At 41.9% G+C, this 26,321-nt stretch overlaps 2 protein-coding genes across 7 annotated transcripts in view; both read right to left on the bottom strand.

Moving 5' to 3' along the window:
- The window catches only part of LOC308198726 (uncharacterized protein), a 30,843-nt gene extending 16,892 nt beyond the window's left edge, over positions 1–13,951 (bottom strand). For 2 of the 3 annotated variants that reach the window (XR_013954147.1, XM_080601638.1), the window contains exons 1-2: positions 5,691–5,870; positions 4,576–4,689 (exon numbers count right to left, since the gene is read on the bottom strand). Coding sequence is in view for 2 of the 3 variants with exons in the window: in XM_080601638.1 (XP_080457764.1) it covers positions 4,576–4,689; positions 5,691–5,803 (227 nt within the window). In the remaining variant the exon portion in view is untranslated. Of the gene's footprint in view, positions 1–4,575; positions 4,690–5,690; positions 5,871–12,574 lie in introns of those variants that run through there. The other variant, XM_080601637.1, reaches the window with a different exon arrangement.
- Positions 13,952–14,092: 141 nt separating this feature from the next.
- The window catches only part of NTMT2 (N-terminal Xaa-Pro-Lys N-methyltransferase 2), a 31,413-nt gene continuing 19,184 nt past the window's right edge, over positions 14,093–26,321 (bottom strand). For all 4 annotated transcript variants that reach the window (XM_080601634.1, XM_080601636.1, XM_080601633.1 and 1 more), the window contains 3 exons: positions 25,145–25,320; positions 19,065–19,314; positions 14,093–15,284 (listed from right to left, as the gene is read on the bottom strand). In XM_080601634.1, coding sequence (XP_080457760.1) covers positions 15,010–15,284; positions 19,065–19,314; positions 25,145–25,320 — 701 coding nt within the window. In that variant the 3' untranslated portion in view covers positions 14,093–15,009. The remainder of the gene's footprint in view (positions 15,285–19,064; positions 19,315–25,144; positions 25,321–26,321) is intronic.

Below are 26,321 nucleotides of genomic sequence, written 5' to 3'. Positions count from 1 at the left end.
GCCTGCCAGGAAAACCCAATGTCTCCATGGAGAAATCTCAGCGGAGGAGTTTGATACTCAATCAGGGATGGAAAAGAAGGGAGTTTATGCCTCCTTGAGACCAATCCCTTCCCTAAAAATAATTTAAAAAGCAAGAGGAAAAAAAGAAAAAGCAAAGCGGCTGTATTCTTACAAGCATGGGCCCAGACAGCCCGGCAGTTTTGGTGGATGGTGTTTTGCCTTGTGTCAGGACTGGCCCAAGTCACAGAGGCTCAGTCCAAGTGACTGTTTAGGTCAGCAGGAGCCTGTTTAGGTCAGCGGGAGTCTATCAACTTTGGATCAGACCTAATGTTTGGATCCAGAGCTGAACTTCCAAAAGTCTGGGCACGCTTGTATCTTCTGGTAAGGGGGGGCTTGGTTTGGCCCAGCTTTGAGATAGGAACCAGCTGCAAATGCAGGCCTCCAAACATGTTCTAGGAAAGAGGTTATAAAAGAGCCCCTTCTTGCTCAACACATTTATCCCCCGTGGGCCAGATTCCGACATCTTCATTAACACGGAGTAGAACCTTGCTCCAAGAGCAGTCACATTGATTTGAATGGGGCTATTCAGAGAGTCAGCAAGTACCTAATGTCAGCAAGGGTAGCACCATCTAAGGTCACATCTGTTTGCTTCATTGACACAAATTATTTTCTCTCCTTCCTGCTATTAGCACATACAGCTACAGAAAAAGCACATTGGGTTCCCTTCTTCCTGGCACCTCTTCAGCAAAATGCTGGTTGCAGACTCTTCCTTACTGGTAAAGAGGTAAGAAGCAAAAAGAGCAGGAGCTCAATTTGTAGCTCCGACAGCTAAAAAAATCCTTCTGTGATAAAAGGAAGCAAGGAAGCTGTGGTAAGGTCAGAGTTCCTTCCTGAGCATTGCTGTAATCTCTTTTTGTCTGCTTTCCCTCCCAGACTGAAAAATAGTGCCCACATGTGAAAGCACTACTGCCTACCTTGACCTTTTTGTAGCCATGTCTTCCTAGAGGTCATCCTCCTTTGAGCCATCATCACACTTAGTCACTGAAATACTGAATCTTCGCTGTTCTGGACCACATTGACAGAATCAGGTAAGGAACCACTCCTGTGGCTGCTGATAGGGGCAACAGGACTTCTGACACAGTGCCTGTGATGGGCAGGATGTGTCATACCCACAAATTTCCTATCTTGCACACTGACTTGTGAGAGATCTCCAAAAACTAGCTTCGAGCCTTGACTATTAGCTGAAAGAACCTGAATTTAGACAATCGGGAGTGCCTGATTCACATTACTTGGAAGTTGTGCTCTTAATTCACATTCACACAACCCCCAACACCTGCATGTCTAATTTTCTTCCTTCCAGGACATTGACCAGCTCTCGGCCCTACCTGTCACTGGAAAGACTAATTGCAAAACAGCAAAGCAAAACAAAATGCATTCCCTTTAGATTCTCACAACACTTTCTCCGTGACTGCATCAGAATAAGCTCCCTGTCACATAACTAAGGTTTGTCAGAGGTAGATTTTCTTTTCCTTCTCCTTTATCCAGGAAGATAAGGGTATTTGCACTGTGAGGTTTAGATTAATCATCGAAACTATTTGCCAAACACTTCCCAATAAAAAAGGATGCTTAACCAGAATGTCTGTAAGGACAGGCCAGTGCTAGTCTCTTTCCAGTTTTGAAGAATGCTGAATGTGTAGCTCCCCCAGGATAGGTGATTGCAGAATAAATGCACATGATTTTGCTAGTGCCAACAGTGATCTGGGACTTGACAGTTGCGTGCAGTGCTGCGGTAAGCCATTTTCTCCTTACTGAAAAGGAGGGAAAAGTCTCCCCGCTTATGACATTGTTGGCTTTCCCCACCACTTCCAGCAGTTAGCATGACTTTTAACTCATTTTGCATAAAACCCCTTCTTTTCTCCCATTCTTTCTTGGACTCAGTTCTATATGGTATTGTTAGATATTACTAACAGGTATCCAAGAGTCTGCTGCTTTTCCAGCAAGCCCTTCAGGATTTTATGTGGGTAGCAAATTCTCCGTTTCCCTGGTCTCTCACAGAAGTGTAATGAGAATAAGTGAAAGGCTGTTGTTTGTCAAGAAGGACCTTCTGGGCGAGGTTAGGAAGAGGATAACCTCTGCTCTTCTCGCTTACTCTAAATGGTCAGATGAGCAGAAAACAGTTGCCAGTCCATGGAAGCACAGGGTCTGAAAGGGAACAGCTGAGTTCTGGAGAACTGCTGGCAGTAAAAATGGATTTATAGGTCATTTATATGGTGGGAGGGAACATAGTGGCAAGACATGGACGTTGGTGCAAGTGTTTGTATACATTTCATGTGCAGAAATGATTTTTATAGGAGCAAAATATCCTCGGGAGATGGTTCCTGCTTGAGACTTGAGATCTGTCCCCTCTTAAGAGGGATGCAGAGGGACGGGATTCTGCTGTTAAGACCTGGCCTGATGCTCCCACAGCCCAAAGGCTCCGCAACTCAAGTTCCACATGGGGCTGGAGACTAATATATGTAAACACAGGCAGTGCTGAAGCACTTTTTTGGACATGGAGAGCAGGTTAAGCTGTTTTGTAAGATACAGCTAATGAAAGACCATTGTTGCCCTGAGGAAAGAGGAGGGGAATTGCATTATTTATGCATTACAAACGCAGGCGTTAAGGCATAAACAAAGCAACTTGCACAAAAACAGACAAAGGAGGTTGCAGCAGTCAGCAGTTTCAACCCAGGTTTCCTCTGTCCCAAACTAGCACTTTAATCATCTTCCTTCTCTGTAAGGGAGAAACGAGTATCAGGGAACGGAGTGAGCCTCCACATTTTTCTAGCCCAAGACAGAACTGTGTCCATTGTTGGGACTAGCCCCCTAGGAGGAATTATTTCTATTCAATTTGTGTGTGTCACAGCCAGATAATGCACTGGGTGGTATTTCCCTCTCTTCCCCCAATCTTTCTCTTTTATGACCACATGACTTCACCCCCTCGTGTGAGTGACAGTACCCATTAGACTAGACTCTGATGCAAAACAGCTGTGTGGAGAGAAGGGGAGGAAGGGAGTGGGGAACAGCAATTTAGAAAACAATTAAGAACATCAATTCCAATTCATTTGCTTGGCCAGGATAAGTAATTTCTAAGAGGTAACTTGATCTGCAGCGGACCGAGATTAAAGGCGAACTCCATTATCTCTAGTTTACAGTCTGGAGGAATTTGTTTTAACTGGTTACCAAGGAGGCTTCATAAAAAAAAAGAAAAAAAGAAAGAAAAAAAAAAAGAAAAAAGAACCTTTGCCTAAAAATGTCCAAAAAACCATCCTGATTTCTTCTTTTAAAGAGCACGCATGAATTTATTAACTCTCTGAGAATGTGGTTCCATTGTGTTGCAGGAGGAATAGCTCAGTTCTTGAAAACAGAATCACTGCCTACAAGAGCTTAGAGATGTATTTTCCCAAAGTTAATTATGCCCGTTTTAAACTAGTGTTAAGATTTTGGTGTAAAGATGGACTAGAAACATGAGACACTGGGTTCAGAAGCAAACTCAGCATTCTCTGGAGGAGGCAGTGGCGTCTGGAGGAAAATACAATGCATTGAGCACCAGGCAGTCCTCAGTCGTCTTCTGGCTCGGACACTGCCTAGCTGTCTGGCTGTGAAAAGCGATTCTCCTCTCGGCTTTAACGCTGCTGAGTGAAACAATGGTAATGTACTTGGACACCTCTCAGAGGTGCTGTGAGACTCCACGAGTAAATACCCTAACGTCACTTTGAATGCTGAGAGTCTAAAGCCAGGCAGAGGGGCTATGACCCAGCAGACACCGAGCTTCCTCCTATACTCATGCTAGTGCATGGAATGACACCAAAAACGAGTATGTGAGTCGGAGAGTCACTGATTTTCTACTGTGGAAGCCTCACGCTTTAGGACTTCCACCTTCCTCAGCTATCAGCACTTTACTTTGCCACAACCCTGTCTCCCAGTCTTTGCCTCAACTTCTGCAGGCCTTGACTCTTCACCCTTGTTTTACAAAATACAGTGTTGTCAAGTAGTAGGAGATGCCCTGCCGCTCCAGACCGTTAAAATGCTGCTCAGACCATTTATTACTCAGAAGGTCCAAGTACCTTTCCTGGGCATTTCTCCTGGGAACCCAGAAACAGCAGCCCACGTGCGTACAGGGACACAGAGGCCACGTGTGTCTCTGGATCTGATGTGAGGAGCTCAAGGGTGGGGTAAAAGCAGACATGGAAAAAAACATCCGTGAGCTGGCTCAGAATTCAGCGTTGGCCTTGGATCTGCATTTCTCTGGCTGGACCCAGACTTCTACCTCTCCTGCGGAACTTTGTTTGTCTTAGGGACAAACTGCATTGCTGCCATCATGAGTCGGCCAGCCTGCGCTTTATACAGCTGCGTCCCTGTTCTCTAGCTAAGACTCCAGGGTGATGTAATTGCCTCAGTGGAAATAGGAGCTGGAGAATGTGATGTGACGAATTTCCCTGGACCACCAAATAAATTAAAAAGTAGGCTCCCGGCCCAGAAAGGTTACCCTCCCAAATAAACATGTCCCAGCCTCCCTTCCTCACACACACTTACCTTCTTCCACACCAGGAAGCTGAGCTCCTCACAGGCTCCATTACAGATCCAGAATGAACAGGTTCTTCCAGCCAGTCAGCATCTCCCGTACAGTAATTGCTTTGGTATGGGCATCTGAGTACAAGACAGAACTGTATATACTAGAAATATTCTCTTTGCATAAACTTCTCAGTAGACTTACTTTTGTCTTGTTGCCAGGAAATGTATTTGGGGCCTCTTGCTAACTTCACATTTCTTTGATTACAGGGGCACAGGCAGTTTGTTCCGATAGTTACAGGGGAAACAGCAGCCAGAGGAACTGAGAAACTGGAAAACCCTTTCTAAGCACAACAGCTCTGCAACTGCATGAGACCACCTTGCTCTGCCACCTTTTGTGACAACCACGCTTTCATAGGTTGGGAAGAAAGAAAGGGGGAGAAAAACCCATCTTGCAAACATGCTTTTTCACAAACTTACAGCCTGAGACCATTGAAACAACACAATGCAGCAAGCTCCAGGGTGAAAAACGGGCCAGTCCATAACCAACAGCAACAAGTGGTTGTAGGAATCAGCACACAGTCAAACCTGGTTGGTCGGGTGGGGCAGGAATTTAAGAAAGCAACAATATGGTCAGCCAAATTGGAGCATGGCCAGGAAACAAGAGTTAACACCTCTCCTCTGCCAAAGAACACCACTTGGCCTGTAACAACAGTGAATGGCCAGGGCCCTGGCTTCACAATCTGCCCCAAAAAACTGCAAGGTGGGACATGCAGATTCCGTGCCCAGTTCTGGTCAAGATTACTTTATGGCATGGGGCAAAGCACTTTGCCTCTCTCAGCCCCATCTCGTCTGTGTGCACAGCTCTCTGGGTTTCCGCCTCCCTCCTGAGGCTCAGCAGCAGTTTGTTAAATGCCTCTTTCTCCTAAGAGGCAAGGTGATCCAGAGAGTGCAAAGTACTTTATTTTTGTCCTGGAGAAGCCAGCTTCCTTCAAAGCTTCACTCATTAAGACAGCAGCCGTTGTAACTCAAGCCCCTTTGATGGAAGGAGTAAGTGGGGAAATTGCCAAAGGGAGGATTAGCTGATGGATGGCTTGAGCTGCAAGGGTGTCTCATATGGATTTGTGCTGGATTTTCACCTCAGCTGTCCTGGCTGGAACTTCTGTCCTCCCGTACTGAGACACTCTCCTTGCAGACCCTGCTCTGCCTCAGCAGCAGTGAGGCCCTGGCTGAGGACTGGTTGTTCTGTCATTCCCAGCTCCCTTGTGAACAGAAAGCAAATGTCATGCCAAAGAAAACCAATATCCAGCCTATGAAAAACATACCTGTTGTACTTGCAGTGAAGTGGCTGCTTTGACCAAAAATACAATTGATTCAGGTGTGGTTCCCAACTTGGCTACTCAGTGATACAATGCTCTGGGCTGCTGCTTCCCCTTCTACAGTAAGGATTACCATGTGCTCCTTTCTGTACTGCAAATCCTTTGAGACCTAGGAATGAAAGTGCTGCAAACTGCTTTGTGCTTTTAGGCCTAATTTTGTGTAAAGGCATTTAGAAGGCACACTCCCAACACAAATTCCCAGACTACATGATAGGCAGCAAGTTTCTTGCTATCCCCCATTCAAAAGGATTAGCACAGTCCACGTTCTTCACCTATTACATCGTGTCCTTACTTCTCTGTCTAGATCTTTGATTTCTGCCACTGTGATTCCATGGATTGAAGGTAACAGGAATGGCATCAGAGAATTTGTGTGCACTCATTGCTATGGGACAGAGAGGAAGGATGCAATCTGCAAAGCCAGGTTAGACCCACTTCTACATCCTCTAGTTATGTGAGAACTTTGATTTTGAAAGAACAATTTTCTAACCTTTCACAATTCAGTTAAGCCTTGACAGGTGTAAACTACAAATGCAAGATTATAATTTCCTAAAACGTCATTATCTGAAAGTCATTTGGGGGCACTGAGGATGAAAATACTCCAACCTGTCAAGTCTCCTGCTTTCTATGCCAAACATCTCTCTCCTCACCAGCCACCATCTTAGCAACTCACACATGCCCAACATAAGGTCACAGTTTCTTTCTAGCTCCTGATGCCAGGTGCTACATGCTGCACTGTCTGCTTGTGTGACAAGTAGGGCATGATGCTGGAAGGGAGTGAGGTACTCTATGACATTCTCTGCATGTTGCCAGCTGCCCTAGAGCTTCTTTGTCACAGGATTATAAACCCATCCATGGGTGAGTGTCCATTTGTCTGCCACACGACCCAGTGGAGGGGGGTATGTGTGATACTGCTTGTAATGTTACTGTGAAGAGGTTCCCTTGGGTTGTTTTCAGCAGAAATTTGAGTTGTTTGTTTTCCAGAAGAGAATCAGTTACAAAAATAACACCAAGCAGAAAGGCTTTTTGAGAGCGAGGGTTGTGTTTACCATGCTCATTTCAGGGAAAGTTATTTGGGAGGAGAGAGGAAGTAGTTAAATCCTTGTTTACGAAGCTGGAAACCAAAATTCCCTCAGTTTACATAAATAAGAGAGAAAATGGCTTAGTGGTATGAGCACATGGCTGCAACTAAGGAGAGCTGGGTTCTGTTCTCTGCTCTAATGCATAAAACTCTTTAGGTCCCCCTCCCCTCAACGTGAGATTCAGCTCGTTAACATTATTTTGTGTATGGCAAATCAGTAGTCAGCAGAGGCAGGAACTTCCTAATGCCAGATTTGTCCACCAGCATTGGAAGGTGCTTTGCAGAGGTACTGGCCTTGCTTCCCTGATTACTAGGCAGCTGTAAGAATCAGTTGGACTAAACAGCTAAGTAAAAAGAGATGAATGTAGCTCTGTTTTCTGGGGTTCCCGTACACACAACGAAGCTAACTAGTTATTCCCTATCTGACTGTGGTGGAAAGGACTAAGGTACTGCTTATTATAAAATGCTCTGATGATGAGATGCTGGAGGCCATATAATCCTGACTATAAAGAGACCTGTCTGCCTGAGAAGGCAACCAAGGAAAGGAGTCCACTGATTCCTAAATCTTTTTGTTCAATATGTGTACCTGTCTTGGATGTTGCATGGCTGGTTCAGATCACAGCAATGATGTGCTCAGACATCTTTTGTGAGATGGTATTTCTCTCCTTTGTGTAGGGAATGAAGTCTGCTGGGGGACACAGGACAAAACTGCCTGCACTGAAAGAGTCCAGAAGAAGAGAGAATTAATTACTAATCTCAATTACATTAGGGAAAAGGCAGGGTGTACTCTGCCCACTGCAATCATAATCACTGCATGTTGCAAAGTGAAGGTGGTATCAGACACCACTTTGGGGATCTGCAAGATAGAGAACAGAAAGACAGGGACTGAATCCTACCCGAGCAGTGAAAAAAAACACACGTAGTGGAGGGTGAGAAAGTGCTCGCTTGCTCAGGGCCCCTCTGCCTTGGCATCCAGAGAGGTAGGGAGGATATATAGCCTAACCCCAGGGCAGAGAGCAAGTCTGACAGCAGTGACTCTACAGACACCATCCAAACAGGAGCCTCTCCAATGGCCTATGCCTATGTTTTGCCTTTGGTAACAAATTAGGGCTGCCTCTCACCAAACCAAGGCAGCCCCAAAATGGTTCCTCTGGGAACATTAATGTTTTACTGAATCACTTAGACTCCCTTGATGATTGCTGCTTCAGAGTCTCAGTTGCCGAATCCCAGTGGGGATTTTGTTGATGGGGGTTTATTGACTTCTTGTTACATTGAAGTTGCTGCAGTGGCAAGAGTCACAGGTAACTCCTGGAGTCTGTTTATTTTATGGGTTGGAGTTTTAAGAGTTTAGCAATGGTAACCTGATTTTAGGAGAAGCCACTTGTTTATTTAGCAATGCACACGCATACTGATCCATAAATAAAACTAGTGTGTTATCTAGATGGGAAAATTTCAGACAACCTTCACTTTGGTTCTCAGTAGAAGCTTGTAAGATTATACTGCTGGGGCTGCAGATCTAAGTTGTGCATCTGTGGGAGAAAGCAGACTTGAATGTACTGGCGACTGGTCTCACAGTGGAGTCCATGGATTTACACTTGAGCTGGAATTCATCTGATGTCACTTAAACATCTCAGAGTGACTTGTCTGAACCTACAACAGCCCTGTAGGCTCCTTCTGAAATTGAAAATATGGAACAACCATTGCAGGAGTGAAGAAGCTTTCTGGGAGGAGCTGATCTCTCCCCAGTGACTCTAACAGGAAGTCTTGACAATTACCTTAACTTCAGAAAACTGTCTCTTAGATGACCCAAATGAGGTGAGATACATCTCACCCTCGGTGTAATACTGGGGATCCAGATTACACAGTGGTCGTCGTTCCTCTGCAGTTGATGACCCATTAAAAGCTGACAAGCCACATATATTTCAAGGACCACAGGTCACCTTGGCTGATACAAGCTCTGTATTCATGTATGCATATGCATCTTCCAAACAAAGATTTTAATGCTAGATCTGTGATTTTGACCTTCTGGAGTTGACAGTGCTGAATGTTTGTTATTCTGTTATTGGAAGAGTGTGGGAGGATTCCCACACTGCAGTATTGCCCCAGAAGCAGTGGCAGTGGGAATTGAAGCTGCTACCAGCAGTGTCAGGCTGCGTGTGCAGAGAAGGCTGTTCAGAAAGTGCTGGGTACCACTTTCCAGAGGCTTGGCACCATGTGTGCCATGTGTGTCATTATTTGGGAATCTCTGCTACAGATCTGGAAGAAGCCACCTGTGCATCAGGACTGTACATTCACATTGTCAGAGCTTAGGGAGAGGGGAAAAATCAGGCATAATGTACATACAAATCAGTTTGAGTCATTGTAAAACTTAGTTTTGTGTAAAGCTTAGGTTCCTACAAGACAAATCTTCAGACTTACAGAAATCCAGAGACACCAACAGGTGTCTGTTAAGTGCGTTTGTAGGACTTCCTCAAATGTCTCAAAACCTTAGTCTCAGGAGCCTGAAAATACCAGAACAGATTAAAATGCCTTCAAATTCAACATTTTTGGAAGAGAGAGACAGGGAAGAGAGACTTCCCACCAATCTTCTGTCTTTATTTTTGCTGCGGTCATACACCAGGTTGTTCTACTAAAGCTCTGAAATGAACAGAAGCTGTGTATGTTCATGAGCACAATGTCCAGCCTGAGCCCTCTCTTTGCAGGACATATCAGGTTGGCCTAATAAGCAGGCTAACCACAACCACATTGTTTCAATCTGCTCCAAGCGCAAGCAGAATAAGTTTATGTCTGCCTGCAAAACACTCTGTAGATCCTGTAGTGGCCTGATTTGTGGAGGTGTTAATCACTCACAGCTCCCACTTAGATAAAGCTGTAATGCAGCCCAGATCACCCTTCTGTGCCTCAGTTTCCTCATCCAGAACACAATGATAGTACACACTTCAAGGTCTAGGGATGTGTATTGTTGTACAAATATTGTTATTTATGGTGATGATGAGAATGTGAGCTTTGTTTGGTACAAAGGTCTGGGAGTGCCTACTTGACATCAATTGAAAGGGAAGGGTATTAACCTGCATGTTTGAAATACAGCCTGTTGTTATTGCTCTCAGATAAACAGAATTACCTCCTCTTAAAATCAAAGGTAATCTGCTTTACTTCAATGAGATGTGGTGATGTCCACAGAGAACAAATCACTTTTGGCAAGTGGAGGAGGGATTTTCTTGGCAAGTTAGAAGAAGCATCAAAGGAATAGAGGAGGAGTGGGATGCAATGCAACTGGTTTTAATCACACGTAACAGTCAAGTTCCTCTGGACAGGCCTACTGTCTGATATGCCATCGTAAACACTCTGGGGAGCCTGGATTAAGAGAATGGAAAACAAACGAGAATGGCATAAAGGTATTCAGGGCACTCCGAGGCATAACTGACAAATCTTTTATCAATTGGTGTTATGCCAGTTGATTATGGCAATATGATATATTCCTCCCATTAATGCTGTGCCCCAGTGCCATGACTTTGATTTTTAATGAGTGTTTGGATATCCAAGTCCGTGCCCTTTTCTGGTTTCAACGGTCACAGCTCCTCAGATCACGCTGCGCTTCTGTTTACCATTCATAATGCAGATATTAAATTGGTTATAACAAGGATGTATTTTCATTCTGACTGTACAGCCAGTGGAGAGAGGGGATACTCTCTTATGTCAAGCCAGTTCAGCTCTGAGGTGGTCTGAACTGCTCTACAGATGCCAGTTTCTTCCTCCTGCCTGTCAATGAGCCTGAAGTGGCTACTCCTGAGGCCAGGCACACTGCAAGATGCCAGAACTCATGTGATACATCTAGAGAAAAACGGCTTGGGTAAATACTTCTTGACAGGACTGTTCCTCTTGAAATGACTTTCCTCTGGAAATTGTTGACTTGTTTCACTAACTTTGGGGGCAGGGAAAGTACAGATTTTATTAGAGTATTCTATAGGCAACTAATGTTTTACTTCAACTGTTATAATACTGTGTAATGTATTATTTAAGATACCATCTCACATAACATGTAAGTTTAGATTAGATTATATAAAGATCCAAACAAAAAAGTCAAACTAAAAATTTTGATATGATCATTTCAATATTTCTGAAACAAAATATTTTAGAACATCCATTCAGCATTATGCTTCGAAATGATGGCTCTCTATTCCAATTAGGAATGAAAAGACATTTGTCTGAGTCACCTTCTGAACATGAACGGCTTGAGCTTGACGGTTGCTGGAGCTGCACAGTTGGGATTGCTGTTCAGACTGCTGATATGATTGCTTCCATACATTTTGTTTGGGTTGCAGTAGCACTTAAGGGCTACCGTCAGAGCCTGAGGATCTGTTTTGCAAGGAATCTCACATTTATACATTACAGATAACACTTGGCCTTCTGTCACACAGAAAATAAGCATTGGACCTGATATGGGAAAACCAGGCATTATCAAGAGCTTTGGTGGTGACATGGCAGAAGTGGGCTTTCGTGTGCTTTGGCTAATTGACTGCTTAAGTACTGGTTGCCTCAGACTAACATTGACTACCCAGGACTAATTGGGTAGTTCATTAACTACCTGTCAGTGGTGAACGATGGTTTGAGCTTTCGGGACGCTAAATGTCCTGTGAAACCTGCCTCAGCTGGGGTCTTGATATTGGATTAAATTCCTGGTAATGTTGAGATTGGGAACAAGTGCTTACATGAACACCAGACAAATGGGATTCAAGCTCCCACTGCAAACTGGTAAGCCAAAGACTTCTTTAAATGCATGATTTAAATAACCTGGAAGCTGAGGCAGAGCAACTGAGTTGATTATCCAGTCTTTGAAAAACAAAGAAAAACTGATGCATAGATGGTTTCTAAGCAAGATCTTCTGTTTGAAATTAGTGATTTATTATTATTATTACATATTATGGTAAAGACCAGAGAGGCCAGAACTTTAAAGCCAAGAATGGCCTTTACCCGAATTCATGAACTTTTAAGGGTGGCCTGCAGTGGTTAACTTGGAGTTCTTGAATTAAAATGTACTTGGAAAAGGAGGAAACCAAAATATTATTGAATCTGCTGCAATCCCATGCATCTATGCCCCTGGAGAGCTTGTGTTTCTTTACTCTTGAGGTTCATTATGTCACCAGAAAAGCTTTAATATTTTACTGTGGAAGCAACATAGCTATGAAACATTAATTTTCAGGAATGTGGGAACCATGAAATATGTTTTTTTCTACTAAATTAAGATTTTACTTGTTTCCATTCTCACATAGTTAAGGGAACCAATTTTCATGAAATATTTGTGAATATATAGTCTGGAAATTCAAATAGGAAAGGTACAAAATATGGGAAGAACATTTTTACCTCAAAAAATCTATTTCACTGATACTGATACCAGACATTTATATTCTACCTTTCATCCTAAACCACTTTTCATCCTGCATCCACCTTGGAAGAGCATCTCTCATTACTGAACTGCACCCACTCTGGTGTGGAAGTGAACAGCTGACTTATTCGGTACAATGAGATGTGATGTGGCAGCTGCTTAGATATTTATAAAATTGTTTACCTCCCTATTTCCACAATGCCGTTCTCTTGCCATTGTAGCAACCAACACCATTCAGATATGCATGGCACAGACATGATTGTATTAGGTGCTCCAGCAGCCTCCAAGTACTCTGCACCATGGCAGATGTCTCTGGCAGGAAATAAAAATGGTGAAGAACAAATTAATTTGTAATCTGTATCTAGATCCTTTAAATATTTGTCTGTTAGTGCTAATCGGTGTTGCTAACTATAGGGCTGATGCCTCTTTCCTATAAAACAAGAGACTGGCTTTCCTTCAAATTTCTGCACATATTCACCTAATCACTGCACCAGCTTTTAGCAGTTTCGGTAGACTGAAAACATTGTAGTGGCTTAAAGGGAATTAGAAGCACTTAGTTTGGGGGACAATTCCAGAACAAAGTATTCACCTGGGGTTTTTAACATTATATGCTAAATTTATGCCCATTACCAGTTGATTAGAATGGAAAAATTAGCCAAAACATTCCAGAAGCATCTGTGTCATGGGAACCATAGGTTTCTAGGTTATATGACACGCCAGAATATTCAACAAATCACCAGGGTTGTTTTCCTTAATGCTACAATTAGTAATGGCACATTAAGAGAACAATTACTGGATAAGATTTGACTGCAGGAAGCCCTATGCCATAAATTGGAAATTCTCAACATATGCAACCATATTGCTAGAGAAGATGAGCTATGCAATTAAAACAAAACTGGAGATTTGTTATCAAAGGATAGCAAACAGTACTAAAATCCAGCTGAGAGGTTCCCTGATCTTGTTATCTTCAGGCTTCTATGTGAGTTAATCTAACACAGATGACAATATTTCACAAAGACAATTGTGCATACAGTCATGTGGAGGATGCTTTATAGAACCCCTTTCCAGTAGAACATGCCGGTTTGTCGTAAAGCAACTCTTTAAAAAGTCTGGTAAGTTTTGCCAAAACTACATTCCAAGGGAATAAAACAAGAAAAAAATACTGACAGAGTCAGAACAGTCCATTCTAATATTAGGTTTCCTTTCTAAAATTTTGAACATGCCATATTTCATTTACTTTTTGCTGCGTTATAATAACAAACTTTTTAAATGCAAATTGTTTTAAAAGTTGAACTCAAAAGAAACATTTGATTTTGTCCAAATGAAAAATTTTAATCAGCTTGGAAAGGTCTGTAGTTGTGTGGTTTTCCTTTCCAGAGAATTTCAAAATTGTCTCTTCTTGTACTCATTCATATTGAAGAATTTCATATTCTGAAAATCTTTGCAGAATGAACTCTGTCCTCCCACAGCACTATCTGTGCCTATATGAAGGGGACAAGAAGCTCAATGTGTAATTTCTGTGAGCCCTAAGGAGATGGTATGTGTGTTAGTATTGTCAAATCCAGGCTTATACAGCTGCTGTTTGAATATAAATCATAGATGCTTTTGGGTTACACTAACACACTCTGCAGTTTCGTACAGTTGTTAATTAATACAATACTGTATTAGTTCTTCTTACAGTCTTACTATTAACACTCCATGAAATCCCATTAGCTCTGCATATGGTGCCAGACTTGTTCTGAATGTGGGAAAGAAAGAAATTTACAGTGGTATGAATAATAAAGAGATGCTTTCAAGTGGTTTCCACTGCGAACATTTTGAAAAAATATTTTCCAGAAAGTGGATTGTGGGACAATCTTTTCACAAAATTTCAATGCAAACATGCATATATGTCATCTACATTTTTCCCTGGAGTGTGAAAACCCTTATGCACCACTATTGTTCTATTGCAGAAACAGAAGGAAGATAAAGTAGTCATTAAAAAGGAAAGGAAAGAAAAATTACCAGGTTGTCTCATTGTCCTAACTGACTGAAAAGCAAAAAAAATAAAAAATAAAAATTTGCATAGCTGATGCCAATGAATGGATAGAACTTCCCTTACATTTTAGATATAAATATTTTTAAAGTACAGATGATAGTGATGACAGTCAAAAGTTGGGTTAGGTTTTCCAGCAGTTATTATTATGAATATCCTGCTTCTGACAGATCCTTCTTAACTTCCAAGAAAATTTAAGTGCCATAGTAAAAAACAGGCTTATTTCTTAACCCCTCATAGAGAGCACTCTAAAATGTATTAGCCACTACAGAAACATCAGACCTAATTATTTTCTATTAGTTGAGTTTTGTCATAGCGTTGACTCTTTAATGAAAGAGAAATCTCACAAGGAGCTGTTAGAAAGGCTTTTAAAAACAGAGGGTATGATGAAACAGGCAGGATTTAGAAGCAGACTATTCCCTGGAGAAGCTGGCTCAATTTTAATTCTCCCCTGATCCTGCCCTACAGTTACAGTAGTAGCAGTACATGGTTAGTAGGATCCCAGCAGATGCTTTTCTTCCCCTTTCTCCTCCCCAGTCCTGTGGTTCATTCATAGTCCAGTATCTGCCGTCACATTATGCAGTCAGGAATGGCCAGGGCTTTTCTGCATGGCCAGCATCCAGACAGGGACACACTGCTCAGGGAATCCCTCCTGCCTCTCCTCTCGTAGGATGGTGAGTCCGCTCATTTCAATGAGGCTGTGGAGGATGTTGAGGTCTCGGATCACACTACTATCCAGACAATCCAGGATACAGCCCTCCCTGGCTACATTGTCCTTGAGAATGATAACACCATTATCCTTCAAGCCATTCTGGCACCGGATGAGAAACTTCAGGAGATCTTTATCTGTCAGATAGCCTACAGATGAAAAGATGGAAAACAGATCACTATTAACCATTCCAACAGACTCCCCCTGTGCACATCAGAATGGTGCCTAGATCTGATTCTTCATGTCCCAATTACTGATCTTTAGGAAAAGATCTAGATCTACCAGGTTTCATTGTGAAAACCTGGGCAAATCAATGAGATCAACAGTTACAAGCTCAAATCGGTATTTATGATCCATATTAGTAGTAGCAACAGATGTGGACAGAAGTCAGTGGCAATAGTGGAGAAAATACTGGGTGCTGAAGGGTTCTTTAATCTGGTGGTTAAAGTCATAATAAGAATCAGTGGCAGGAAGCTGGAGCCAAACAAATTCAAATTGGAAATAAGTGACAACTGTTTTAACAGTGTAAGTAATTACCAATTGGAAACTACCAACAGAAGTGGTGGATTTACCACCTCCTGAAGTCCTCAAATCAAGCGTGGTTGACTTTCTCAAGATATGTTTTAATTGAACACAAACTACTCGCTCAGTACAAGGGTAAAGCAATGAAATATAACAGCTTGTAATATAGAATAGGTCAAATTAGATAATCTAACAGTCCCTTCTGGCTTTTTGTGCTACAAATCTCTGCAACTTCATGTAACATTATGTGCCCATCAAAGAAGCTCTGGATTAAAGATCCAATGAGGAATGCAAGACCTAACAAACTGTCAAATAAACTCTTCATATTGCTCCATACTGTTGTGATTTCTGCATATACCATATGTGTTTAAAAACAGGAATTTTTTAATATGTTATTGAGATTGTGTTTTGCATTTCCGTTCTCAAAGATCACTTCTGTTGAGATCAGTAGAGTGGGGCTCAGAGAAGAGCAAAATGAGAACCTCACATGTGAAACCTATCTAAAATGAATTAACAAGGGCAGGTGGTCAGAAACTGAATTAAAAACTTGAAAAAGTTGATTGTATTTTCTAGTCAAAATATTTAGTTTTCTTCATGGTAGATCTAAACGTTTATAAATGGAAGTTGTCATTTCAAAACCACGTTTTGATATAGAATGTCATTTTTTTTAAACTACTTCACTCTTCCCAAAAAAAGAGAAAGAAAAAAGACACAAAGCCCAAAGCTGAATACCTTCAAAGCTGAAGGAAAATGGTAATTTCAGTACGAAATGTAAACTTACATTTGCATTTCTTCATAAAGTAACAGCCAGGGCTCATATAGTTATGTATATGTAAGACAAATCAAGATTGCATAGGCAAGATTCATTGAAGCATTTGGCCACCTAATTTGGAATTTAATGTTCTCTTAACCTAGCTTTTAGCCTAGTTTCCCTCCAAAATGAGGTCTTCATTGTGTTGCTATCTGCCAGTCTGTCCTGCCCCGCTACCCCAAAAAGTGTGGAGCTTGTTGGCATATTTCAGCCAAATTCAAGATAGTGGTGGAAGCTTGATTAATACTGAAGATCACTATATAGTTAATTGCAATTTATGGCTGAAGGGAGGAAGGAGAATCAGCCCTCCATTTCTACAAAAGAAGAGGCATACGCTGCCTTTGTCAGCAGCCACCCAGCTGATCAGCACAGCCCCAACAAGTCTTCACTCATTCTGTCTCATGTTGACTGGGATTTGTTCAAGAGATGAGACAGGAGCTAGGTTTACTGTAATGGTTGATTGATTATTCAAAAAGAATAGAAATGCAAAGGAAAATTAAGTTGTTCTGAAGCAATTTGTTTGTATAGCAATAGAGGAAAGACCTGTTCTAAGACCAGTTTCACTACTGTTTAAGACTACATGTAGAGGACAAATTAAGTGCTCCTGAATAAAACCATCTCCTGTGCTGATCTCTCTGCCTTTGTCTTTTGCCTAACAAGAAACTATTTCTGGGGTTTTGGTGAGGAGAAGTTGTTCAGGACTCCTATTGTGCTTTAGAATAACGAATCCTGCCAGCTGAAATTGCACAAGGGACACTTAGGTCCAACGATGAGGAGAAAACCTTTCTAGAAGGACTGCTAGGCACTGCAGCAGGTTTTCCAGAAAAATTAAGAACTCTTCAGCAGTAAAGGTTTTAAGGAACAGCTTGGGAAAAAACCTGCAAAAAATGGTATTTCTGACTGATTGGGACAGGAGAATAAAAAGTTGACTTTTCAGGTCACCTTCAATTCACTTCTGTAGTTGCATGGCTATTCCGTTTGCTTATGGGCTTACAACACTTTTCATTCAAGGATCTCTGCACACTTTACAAAAGTAATTAATTCCCATATCATTGCTGTAAGTAGGAGGGAAAAAAAAAAAAAAGAATCTTTTCTGGGGGGAGGTGAGGAGCATAGCCCACACTGTCTAACTGCCTCTTTGCTGCTATTAATGCTCCAGTGCATTCACTGGGGTGGCTGCAGGAGAAGTAGCAGGTATTTGTTAAATGGGGTGGCGGTGCTGGATGACACAGCTAACTGAACCTGTTGGATAAGCATCAGTGCATGTAAAAGATACCATCATATGGTTTATAGCTTTCGATGATTTCACCATGGTGTGGGTTTTTTTTAATTATTTTTTTATTTTTTCAGGTTATTTCCTGAAATAAACCCCAGGTCTCAATAAACAATCATCAGATTCAGAAATCCCTCCGAGAACACCAGCAGGAAGGAGAGATTTCCACTGGCAGAGGCTAAGAAAGGACCAAAGGGGATATCCCTGAAGGGCCACTTAGCCTAACGAGTTCTGTGTGTGAGGGGTATCATGCCAGTGTTTCCCACAAGATCTTTGCTGGAAACCATCCCACAGGATGCCAAAACATGATGCAGAAGTGGTAAAACCTGTGTGGAAAATGCCTTTCTGCAAAGAACCAAAGGAAACCATCCTTAAATGAAGGCCGTATCAATCTTGTAAGCACAGAAACCCAACAACCTGTCCTACCTTCAAATGCCTTCACTGCCCCACCCACAAAACAGGTGAGATCTCTCGAAAAGGCTCATGTTTCTTGTTAAATTGCATGGCAGAAGGTGAGAAATCATTAAGGGTATCTCCCTGGCAGTCTGCAGTACCCAATGGCCCATGAAAAACACATGGGCAAAAGGGTGTCCAAAATCTGCCAAGATTCAAGACACCAACAATGAGGTCTCACATGCTGTATATCCTCACAGCCAAGCTTGATCCTTACACATTGGTACTGCCACAGTGCTCGTCTTTCTCCCACCACATGCCAGATGTGGAGGTGTTGACAGACCACTTCTCACATATGAGGCCAACACTCTGTATCTGTCTGCAGCAGTAGTAGCTAAGAAGGAGGATTCCTGCTCAATATATAAGGCCTATCTATAAGGCCTACTCCGCAGCTGCACCTTAGCACGCAAGCTGCTCCCAGGTATGTGTACTTTCCTCCACTATTTGACATGAAAAAAGAAACTTGATCTGTACTCACTGTTCATGTGGCTAGGGAGAACTCTCAGAAGTCTCTTGTGAGATATTAAAGGAAGCAGAACTGTTCCTGGGATGGCAGGGTACTGTGGCAAGCTTTAGGAGATACGGACTGTGAGGACTGCCTGACTCCACAGGAAGGCTACAGGAATGCAGCAGTTTCAGATTTATTTATTTATTTTCCTATTTGCTTGTCCTGGCTGCTATGGGACCAGGTACTGGAACTGACTGAGTGCAAAACTAGCCCTGTGCCTCCAGCACTGGTCAGTTCTGGCCTGGCGTTATCAAGGACTTGAGAACCTCCTTTTACAGCTGCACCATTCTTTTAACATTAATTTTAGCACAGGCTGTGTAGTTCTCTGAGATGCTGAGCTGGATGAATCATGCTGAACTAACCTGAAACCCACTGAATCCAGATGACATCATATCTTTGTGGGGCTGGAGTGAATTCCTGGAGGCTTTTGCAATAATACATCTCTACTCTGTCCTCCTTGCCCTGAAGGTAGTTCGGGACCTCAGCCAGGAAATTCTCCATCATATCCACCAGTTCCACGCTCTTGAAAACTGGTAGCAGGACATGCTTGCTGATCCGACCTATCCCAGAGCCGCAGTCCAGGGCGCGGTTGGTGCCAGCTTTCCCCACCCCCTGTGGAACACAAGAAAATCATTTGAAATCTGAAAACTGAAAGATCATAGCAACCGTGTTACCAGCTATGGCCTTTTGTCCTAGTGTCTTGTCTTCTTATTTGTTCAGGACTTTTGCAAGATTGATAAAAACCTGCATTAGTATCAATACACCTCTGGGTGGCTATGGGGCTGCTACATTTCCAGAGAATGTCTTGATGCATTTTTTCTCCATAACCATTTCCCCAGCTGAGAGCAAAGCCCAGAGACATACAGAACCTCACACTGAGTGTCCACCCCAGTAGAAGGAGGAAGTGAAGACAGACCTCCCCTTGTGCTCACCTGGATTCCCTCCCTGCCCGACTCCCACGAGCCAACACTGTCTGCACCAGGTTCTCCTCCCCAGCATCCAACACCCCAGATCTCCAGCAGCCACTGCTCATTTGGAGCTGCAAAACATGAAGGCTGCATTTGATGGGACTTCTTCATTGCAGCTCTGCATTTAGTGCTGTACAGTAGGTTTTTGCTTGGTGTATGAAGAGACATAATCTTTCACAAGTTCCTAGCTTTCTCAGAAGATCCACTGGTCTCTGTAAAGTTTTTTGCAACGTCATTTGTCATGTATTTGTATGTCACAGCCAACTACATCACTAGGTAAGTCTCATTATATTCTGAGCCCAGTGAAGGCCTAATGAAAAAACCAAGAATATACCAAATACTGCATGCAAGAAGTAACTTCTGGAGCACAGAATGCCTAAGGTGTCCATTGACATCTCTGCAGATGCAGAGTGTCCTTGAGATCCAAGTGTGTTTTTCAAAATAAGTTTGATCTGACCAAAGATCATGGAGTTGTAGGTAACTTATCACAACACAAAAGTTTGGACTGGATCATATACAGAATTTCTTTCTTTTTTTTAGACAAAGAAACAAGCAAGATGATTGAGTAGCTTCTGCTTAAGTATTCCTTTTTTTCTTCCTAAATATCGTCTCTGGATAGAGATCAGACAAGAAAAATTGTTGCACAGAGAATATGTCTTTGAGAAAATAATGAGTCACTGTAAAAGGACCTTTATAATGAAAGCTGTATTTTACCCCTGAAGCTTCCATTCTAGCTATAAAAAGGCTCTTAAGAGCCTGCTGCTGTTCTGTAAAACAGAAATTTTAAGTCTGTACAGGCACCGACTGTGGGACTGGAACTCCCCTGGCCAAAGTTATCTGTTAAACAAATATATTAAAAACAAATGTAAACACCTTTTCCCTGTCTCTGGAACTGAGCATTGAAGCAAAAGCTATGGGCCAAAGTCCCTGCTGCACCTTTGCTGCTGTTATAGGAAATAAGCCCAGGAAGAGTCCAGCTCTTCCTGCTTATTTGGGAGACCCCCTCTGTAATGACCAAGCATAAATCACATAACTCACTGTTTTTCTGGCCTTGCTTCAGTGGGTAATTCAGTAGATTATTAAGGTCAAAGGACAGTACCGTCAATGACATGACTATGAATAGCCCAACTCAGCATCTGGTTACACAGAGTAACTGTAGAAAGAGCACAAGGACCTCAATCTCACTGGTCTCTGGGGCTGCTGGTCCCAATTTGTATACCTAGGAAGATTAGGAAGATTAATCTCCCGATGTGTGCAGGAGTCCACAAGCCTTCCACCCTATCGGACTCTGGAGGATACCTGTTTGTAGTTAGCCAGAAAATGTGAGCTATTCTTCATTCCCAGGCTGGGCTTAGGAGCATGTGGCTTTTACTGAGGACCAGACTGAGCTGTAACAAGCAGTTCATGAAAGGAGAAGGAACTATGCATTAGATCTTCACAAGGTGGGTTTCTGTACTCTTTGCTGGCAGGTGCATACAGGCTTACGCTGATGAGATTAAGTAAAATGCCTGAAGAGAGCTGGTGAGAAAACAGGGATCATTTACCAAAAAGCTAACAGAATTAGATAAAAAGCCATTCAACTTCTTTGACTTTGTATTTCAGAGAACCTACAGTCACAGTACCTTACTAAAAACAGGGAATTCATTTCCCATGATGTGTCACAGCAAGGACCTCTGATGTCACATCTCCATTTGCCATCAAGAAAAGGGAAAGGAAACACTCATGGGAGATGAAGCTTGACCCCATGCTTCACTGACAGGGAGCAAGAGCACCAGGCAGTCAGATGAGAAGCCCTGCAAAGCACCACAGCTCCATTTATAATGAAAATGTTGACATAATTCCATGTTCAGCTAATATATTTTCAGTTTGGGAGTGCTCAGATCTTTGACAGGGTATTAACATTTTCTTTGGAAGGCAAGCATTTTCCCAAAAGCCTAATTGAGTTGAAAACTGGACTTCTTATTTAAAATAATAGTGTATGTGAAAATTTTAAGCCAGAGCAGGCTTCAGATTGACTGCTTCTCTTTTTACTTGCTTCCCATTACTCAGAATCACTATCACTGAGGTCATGTACACACCCAGAAGTTCTGCTGTAAAGCTGAATAGGGCACTCACAAAGCTCCTTAGAAATAAAGAGTTGTGGCATATGTTCATGACGCTACTACTTCAGGTGTTGAAAGGGCAGGAAGGCAGTCTAGATATGTAGGGGAAACAAAAGAAATCAGAGTAAAAGAAATAGTTAAAAAACACAGTGGCTTTCTTTCTAAGTAAATAAAAAACCTTTTTCAATCAAATATCTTCCATCTCCCTGATCAAACAGAAGAAAAATCACTTTCCAGAAGCTTTTCATTCAGAAAGTCCCTCATAAGGCAGCTGAACTTAGGGCAAGACAGGGCAGCAAGGAACAAAGGGTTTGGGGGCAGAAGGGGAGCTATAAGAACAATATAATCCCCATCTGTACTGCCTCACACACCTAAGCTCTCAATTTTTCCTTTATTAATGGTTTATTTGTTTTCTTTGTTTCCTTTTTAAGAGATTACCTCTGGATTAGGGTCTGGAAAACACAGTGTCTGTGTGGACATCAAGGCTTGAACTGGTGTGAATACATTGCTGTAAATACGCGTTGGTATAGCTCTGCTGATAACCTTTCAAGTATGACTGTACCTAAGACAACCTATAGCTTGTCGGTATAGCACTGTTGGCTCAAGTTCTCGCTCAGATGTTGCTCTTGGTTTGAGTTCTGCCCACACACACATAAAACCTCTTAACTTGAGCACAGTGGCACTTTTAACTCAGTTTGACTTGCCTGGGCTGGAGACAGGTTAAAATATAAGTGAAGTCCTTAGTTTTCTATTGCCTTGTTGTAATTCCTTCCATGTGCCCAGTCAAGATAAATTCTCCCATGGTAAAGAAATCTGTAGCTCAGTTTACAGTGGTGCTAAGAATCATGCTAAGAAATGCCATACATGAAGGTATGCAACATCAGTCATGGAAGAGAAATGTCACTGTGTGGCATTTCCACAGCAGCCAAACTAACTCAGGAAGGGTAATTTGAGTGGAACTGGGCAACCGTTTTTTAAGGAGCACTAGTTTTGCCAGAAAATAAAGTTTTGGAAGAATAAAACTCTCTGTGAAATTGATACTTCAAATCTAGAGAATAGTTCTAGCCAAAAAAACATGGGAAAGAATGTTGAAAATGTCAAGATACTTCTTTTTGACGACTTTCAAGGAAAAAAAATAACTTGTCAACTTTTCATTTCTAAACAGCATTTTTCATTTTGGAACTGACTTATATCTTGAAAACAAAGGGAAAAGTTTTTTCAGAGGGTAAAACAATCAAAAAATAAATGAAATACATTCTGTTGATCTGAAACTAATTTTCCTATTTTCTGTTTCTGTTAAATTTCTCTGTAAAAAAAAACAAAGCGTAGTTTATCTTAGGGTGAAGCAAATTGGTTTTTTTTCCTACTTTGATTGCCTTATTGGAAAAAAAAATATTCATGGAGCCGTAAACTTGGGAAGACATAGCTCAAATTAGCTGTAGAGTAAGGTCACTACTACAGAAAGCCAGTAAATATCTGTATCTGCTTGAGTAGGATTCAAATTGCAGTAGTAAGAAAGGAAAATAAACCATAAGTAAATAACCAATTGACTGTATCTCAACAGAGGACAGGCTTTAAGAAACTAAATCAGAACTAGCAAAACATGCAGATTCCTTTCTCTTCCTTTTTTTTTTTTTTCTTGTTTGATCTTGGCCATTCAGAGTATCCTTTCTATCCCTGGCTAATAATAGGAGCAGGAACTCTGCTCTGGAGTATTTTGTACCTGTCATCACACCTGATGCATTGGGTATGAGTTCTCTTTGGCCTGCGAAACTCTGCTACAGACTGTACTTCTTTCCTTTTTGGGTCCTGGAGATGAGAAAGTTTTAACAGTGTGGTGCAAACTGTCTGTTCAGGAAACTGAATCTATATGATGTCTAGGAAGCATGAAATCTTTCCCTGAACACAGGCTTATGCATCACTTGAATTCCACAGATGTCCTTAAAACAAGACTTAAGTAACATGTAAGGGATATGCCTTGGGCTGGCTCTGGGCTCACAAGTTGCATTTCTTTTTTTTTTTTTTTTTTTTTCCTGAAAATGCCATGTTACTATCAGGTTCATCTGCCTTTCTGAATTTACTTTACATTTTCTTATTTTGTAAAAAGCCTAATAGAGCGAGACCTTCAAATGTTGTTAAACCATTAATACAAAACACTGTCATTAGAAATAACGTATTTTTTCACTTAGGTAATCGCAGTTTGCAATTACCTGAAAACGCACTGCCCCCAAAGCCTCTGTCAGGTACAGTAAACTTTTTCATCAGCTGCCCTTCACTGCTATATAGGATGTTTATCTATTGTTAAACCACACTCATTTTCCATCCCACTTCATTTAAACTGTGCCCTTTTGAAACACAACATCTAATTAACTTATTGATTTTTTTTTCCACAATAGATCATTAAGGCTAAAGAAAAGGTCATCTGGCTATGCCAAGTTTGTACATTTGAGTAGAAAATGAAGGATCTGTGGTAGTGTTATATAGAACTAGTAATTTTGTGAGCAGGACAATTTAGGAAATTTGGTTCCCTGTAGGTTTGTGAGTTCTTTAGCGTCTAATACTGTTGTTGAGCTAATTTAGCAGGCTTTTTATCCCCGGGAAGGGCAAGAGGCAGTCAGAAAACCATTGGACCACACTTTAAAAAAATGTACAGATTCCTAAAGATACATTTAGGCATCAGTGGGATTTTCTGAAACCCAAGTGCCAGTGATACTGCTATTGTACGTGCTTTTAAAATCCTACTTGGCATCTCTTTGCATCTCAGGTCAAACCAGACCTCTAAGATCTTTACAGACCTTTAGAGATCTGCCTACAAAGTCCACAGTGATACTACAATGGTCAAGAATAATATATTTTTCCTAATGGGTAGCTTGTTCTACATACTGCTAACACTGGGAGGGGAAGGAGGGTTGGTTTTTCTTGCAGCATTCTCAGAAAAAAAAAAATCTATAAATAGGCAAAACAGAAACTTGGCATTTAGTCTCAGTTACTTTCCCAAATAGACTGCAGGAATTTGCACAGACGATCATGAAAAGTCCCAGTCCTACACTGAAAATTAATCTCCCACCCAAGCTATAGGAAGTCCTTGCACAATCCTCTTTGCAAGCTTCAGAGTGTGAGAAAGGGATGCAGAACAGGTAAATAATGACATACAGCCAGGCAAAATGTGTATTCACGATGATGCATGATCTGGCAGGATGCATGTAAATTATATGTTCCTAGCCCCCATCACAGTCAGTTACGACGTGCGCTTCATGCATATCAAATACGACATATGGTGCCATTTACAATAGCTGTGACTGGGCACACTGCATGTCATTTATGACACACACCACCACTGTCTCTCGCAGAAGATGGGATTAAATGACTCACCCCAACAAACTTCCTGAGAAATTCCCTGGAGGATTCAACGTCTATATTGGAGAGCTCAATGTAGTCTCCCATCATGCCCTCTTCTGTGGCTGGTACCTCCTGGTAGAAGTGTTTGGCCCTGGCGTAGAACTGCATCTCCCCATTGATAACTTGACTTGTTAAAGCGTAAAGTTTCACTGTAGGCAGATAAATCATTGTTTTATTGTTAATGACAGATATTTCTGGGTTAGTTTTATTGTTCTGGAGGCATGGTGGTGAAGAGCTATGAATCTAGTTGAGCCTCCATATCAGCAAACCTCTGTTTCAAAAGCAAAGGTAGAAGGAAGGGTGTTGGATTTAATCCTGCAAGGCTTTGAAAGGACACAGCACCTCTTGGGCATATTCAGTGCCTCCCAGGCTCAGACCTCGTTTGTCATTACACAGCACAATTTCCCATCAGTGAAAAATCATTTCAGTTTGAAGATGAACATTCATGCCAAAGAGAGAAATGGGGTTGGTTTTCTCCCAGAATTGCTGTGGGCAGAGTTTATTGCTGTACAGAATCCACACTTCTGCTGTCACAAACCTAACTGCTCCTTACGGCCTGCACATTTCCATATACGCTTTCTAGCCATTGACAGCTGTGCAGAGAGAGTATCACAAGAGTGCAGATGAATGAGACACTTGCTCTCGTTTATTTTTAGTGATACTGTACAGTCTGGGGCACTGCAAGTAAACTGAACCCAAGAGCAGATGGTACTCTCAGGCCTAGAAGACTATACAGGGAGGAAGATAACTTAGAAGAGAGAGTCCTAGATTTTCTTCTGTCATAGATCAAGGAGCAAAATAATAAAGCTCCTGTGTGCAGAGGCTTGGATATTTCTTTTCAGTGCTTGGCTATTTGCTGGTAATAAACAGCAACCATATATTTGAGGCTGTTTTATTAGAACCTGTGAGTTCTGTTGGGTAAAGGCTTATTTTCCCCCATTGTCTGAAGAACTGAGATCTATGTGCTGCATCTGTTTCTCTTCTATACTTGTTGTGTATTGCATATCAAATGTAGTTATGTTTCATGGCTCAAAAGTTGGGACGCAGGCAGGCCAGAAACAGTTTGGAAACCAGCAACTCTTGCTGTCCCCCCCACATACAGGTGCACGGGCATTTTCCTGCGTGTACGACAAGGAGCTGTTCCCAGACA

Source organism: Anser brachyrhynchus, assembly GCF_964034855.1.
Source record: "Anser brachyrhynchus genome assembly, chromosome: 8".
In the NCBI taxonomy this organism is placed as follows: Eukaryota; Metazoa; Chordata; class Aves; order Anseriformes; family Anatidae; genus Anser; species Anser brachyrhynchus.
Note: the sequence above shows the minus strand (reverse complement) of the source record. Positions and strands in the feature narration are given on the sequence as shown.